Consider the following 2,715-nt stretch of genomic DNA (forward strand, 5'->3'; position numbering starts at 1 on the left):
GTTGTTGTTGTTAAAATAGAACACAACAATAACAAAAAGTAGAACATCAATTCCAATGCCATGCATTTTCAAAAAAAAAAACAAAAACAAATCATAAAATACAATGCTATACTAACATCATGAACATTATAATACTAACAGGTGTATCTACAAACATCACCTTATTTTCAATTGGAGACGCTTCTGGACCCTAAACTTGCTCCTCTTTAGAATGATCCATTCACTCACATTCAAACTCAACATGCTGGCTATCTTCCTCAAAATCACTTAATTCTTCTTGCTCCATTACAGTTCCTGTTATCCTTTTGTAGGTTATTTCCCTTTATTTTCCAATTAGAAAATAAAATAAAAGGATATATTAAAAAAAAGGAGAAGGATGTAGACCTATTTGCAATTAGGCCCGTCATGTTGCCAGACCATCCCATCTTGGCCCAGATGGAAAGACTAAAAAATCGAAGAAGCCCATTTAACCTCGCGACCTTAAACCCTAGCTTTCTCCAGACATCCCTTTGGAACATCACGACCGTTCGTTGGAATCTGCGAGCCAATCGAGACCGCTCTTCTCCCCGTCCCCTGCTACATATAAGGCGCCTCCGGCCGTCCTCTCTCTCGTCTCTGGCGGCGGAAGCGTAAGCGGAAGGAAGCAGGCGGCCACCATGGTGAAGGGACGCACGGGACAGCGCGTCAGGCTCTACGTCCGGGGCACCATCCTCGGATACAAGAGGTGAGATCCGCGCTGCCGCCGCTTCTTCTCCGTCTGTTACATGCATCTGGTCATTTCTCGGTTCGATTCGATTCCGCTAACCGTGGTTGCGGTGGTGGCTGTGCAGGTCCAAGTCGAACCAGTACGAGACCACGTCGCTCGTGCAGATCGAGGGGGTGAACACCAAGGAGGACGTCGCGTGGTACGCTGGCAAGCGCATGGCGTACATCTACAAGGCCAAGACCAAGAGCAGTGAGACCCGCTACAGGTGCATCTGGGGCAAGGTCACCCGCCCGCACGGCAACTCCGGCGTCGTCCGCGCCAAGTTCAAGTCCAACCTCCCGCCTGAGTCCATGGTCAGTGACGCACCCTCTGATCTGTGTGATGTGTTGCTTCCCAATTGGTGCTCTGTCCTGATGCTGTTTTTATTTGAGTGCAGGGGCGCAAGGTCAGAGTGTTCATGTACCCGAGCAGCATCTAAGGTTAGGATACACAGACGTCTGATATTCTCTATTTGTTTGGCTGGTTGATCTTGAATTTGTTGTTTGTGATCGAATGATATGACAACGAATTCTGGTTAGACTGCACTCGCTATTTTTGTAGACCATAGGCTAGGACTTTTAGGTGGTTATAAACGTATCATAGTTTGTGGTTACGGTTGTTTAGTAGGAGTCACATTGAGTCTGTGTAGTGTAGCTGCAAGCAGTTTCTATTCAGCTGAGAATCATGGAATTTTGGCTTTTGTGGTTTGGTGTGCTCATGTTGACACTGGCTTGAATTTGGTGAGTTTACAGATGACTGAGGGAGTAATTCACTTAGTGAAGAACGTCAAGTTGAAACTTTTCACTGTTCTTCACATGTCTCAATGATACCAACTACACGTGGAATATACATTATTTAATTCCATTAGTTTTCAGTAATACTGCCTCTGTTCACTAATGTAGGCATTTCTAGTAGGAAAGGAAATGACAACGCTCCTCATCAATCATCAATCAATATTATAAGAGAGACAAAACTGCTAGAAAATTAACAGTGAGGGATGGGAATGGCGGAATATATGCCAGAGATGTTTACATTTGTGAAACTTTTGAATGCTAAAAATGCTTACCCTTATGGATGAAGGGAGTATATAGTTGTTCCAACTAATGTTTCCCAGTTCTCTATCAGTTAATTCTGTTTTATGGATGCCTACCACCATTTGATTTTATCAGTTTCTTTGCATTGGAGCTCATCAATGCTGTTTTGCATCAGTTCTTAATTGTGCTGTCACCATGTATTGGATATAGTGATGCCTATTTTGAGCACTTTAGACTTAGCAGTTTTTATTTTTTCCATTTATGTTTATATTGGGCATCTTTTCGTGCCATAGAAGTGTAAATGATATTTCTGTCCAAGCACTGATATTTAGGGAATGTTTATTGCCTTTTTGATACAATAGAATGGTTGTAAACATACAGTATCCTGTTTAGAACATTGGGCATGGGGCTCCCATGTCCCAACACAAAGTTTGAATTTGTAGCTTGATCCAATGCTTAACCCCTTTCAAAAATTCCATATGCATAGCCTGCAATGCCATTGCTTATGCTATTCTCGGCTTATATGTCTGCAGGTTTTGTTGGAGTAAAGATGGACTAGAAATGGCCATGCTTATTTCTTACTTCTCTCTGAGCTTAAAATGTCATGTGTTGGCAACGTAGATTGTTCATGTACTGAATCTCTGGAAGTTCTGCCAAAATTTGTTGTCGAACGGATGAACTATTGTCGTAATGTTATCCAGCAGCAAGCTTCAGAGCTTATTTTGCCCTGTACCATCGATGTCTGATTGCAGTATTTTCAATTTCATATGGCGGCCATATTTTACACCTTGCCTCATGTTCGTCTGCCACATCTCAAATGTTGAAATGAGTTTCGTTTGGTGTGAACGTGTAATATTCTTCTACGCTGCTCTGGGATGCCTTTTCAAACCCATTTCTCTAAAATTAATGGGCACAGGAGGCCCTACTAGGTAATTT

The 2,715-nt window shown here is 42.6% G+C and overlaps 1 protein-coding gene across 1 annotated transcript; it reads left to right on the top strand.

Moving 5' to 3' along the window:
• The first annotated feature begins 585 nt into the window (after positions 1-585).
• On the top strand, positions 586-2,511 carry LOC136551645 (large ribosomal subunit protein eL33w-like). The gene is made up of 4 exons (XM_066543198.1): positions 586-724; positions 831-1,059; positions 1,143-1,185; positions 2,313-2,511. Exons 1-3 carry the CDS (start codon positions 657-659, stop codon positions 1,182-1,184), a joined length of 339 nt encoding a protein of 112 aa, XP_066399295.1. The 5' UTR covers positions 586-656; the 3' UTR covers position 1,185; positions 2,313-2,511.
• Positions 2,512-2,715: the final 204 nt, after the last annotated feature.

The sequence above is a fragment of the Miscanthus floridulus genome, chromosome 4 (genome assembly GCF_019320115.1).
Source record: "Miscanthus floridulus cultivar M001 chromosome 4, ASM1932011v1, whole genome shotgun sequence".
In the NCBI taxonomy this organism is placed as follows: domain Eukaryota; kingdom Viridiplantae; phylum Streptophyta; class Magnoliopsida; order Poales; family Poaceae; genus Miscanthus; species Miscanthus floridulus.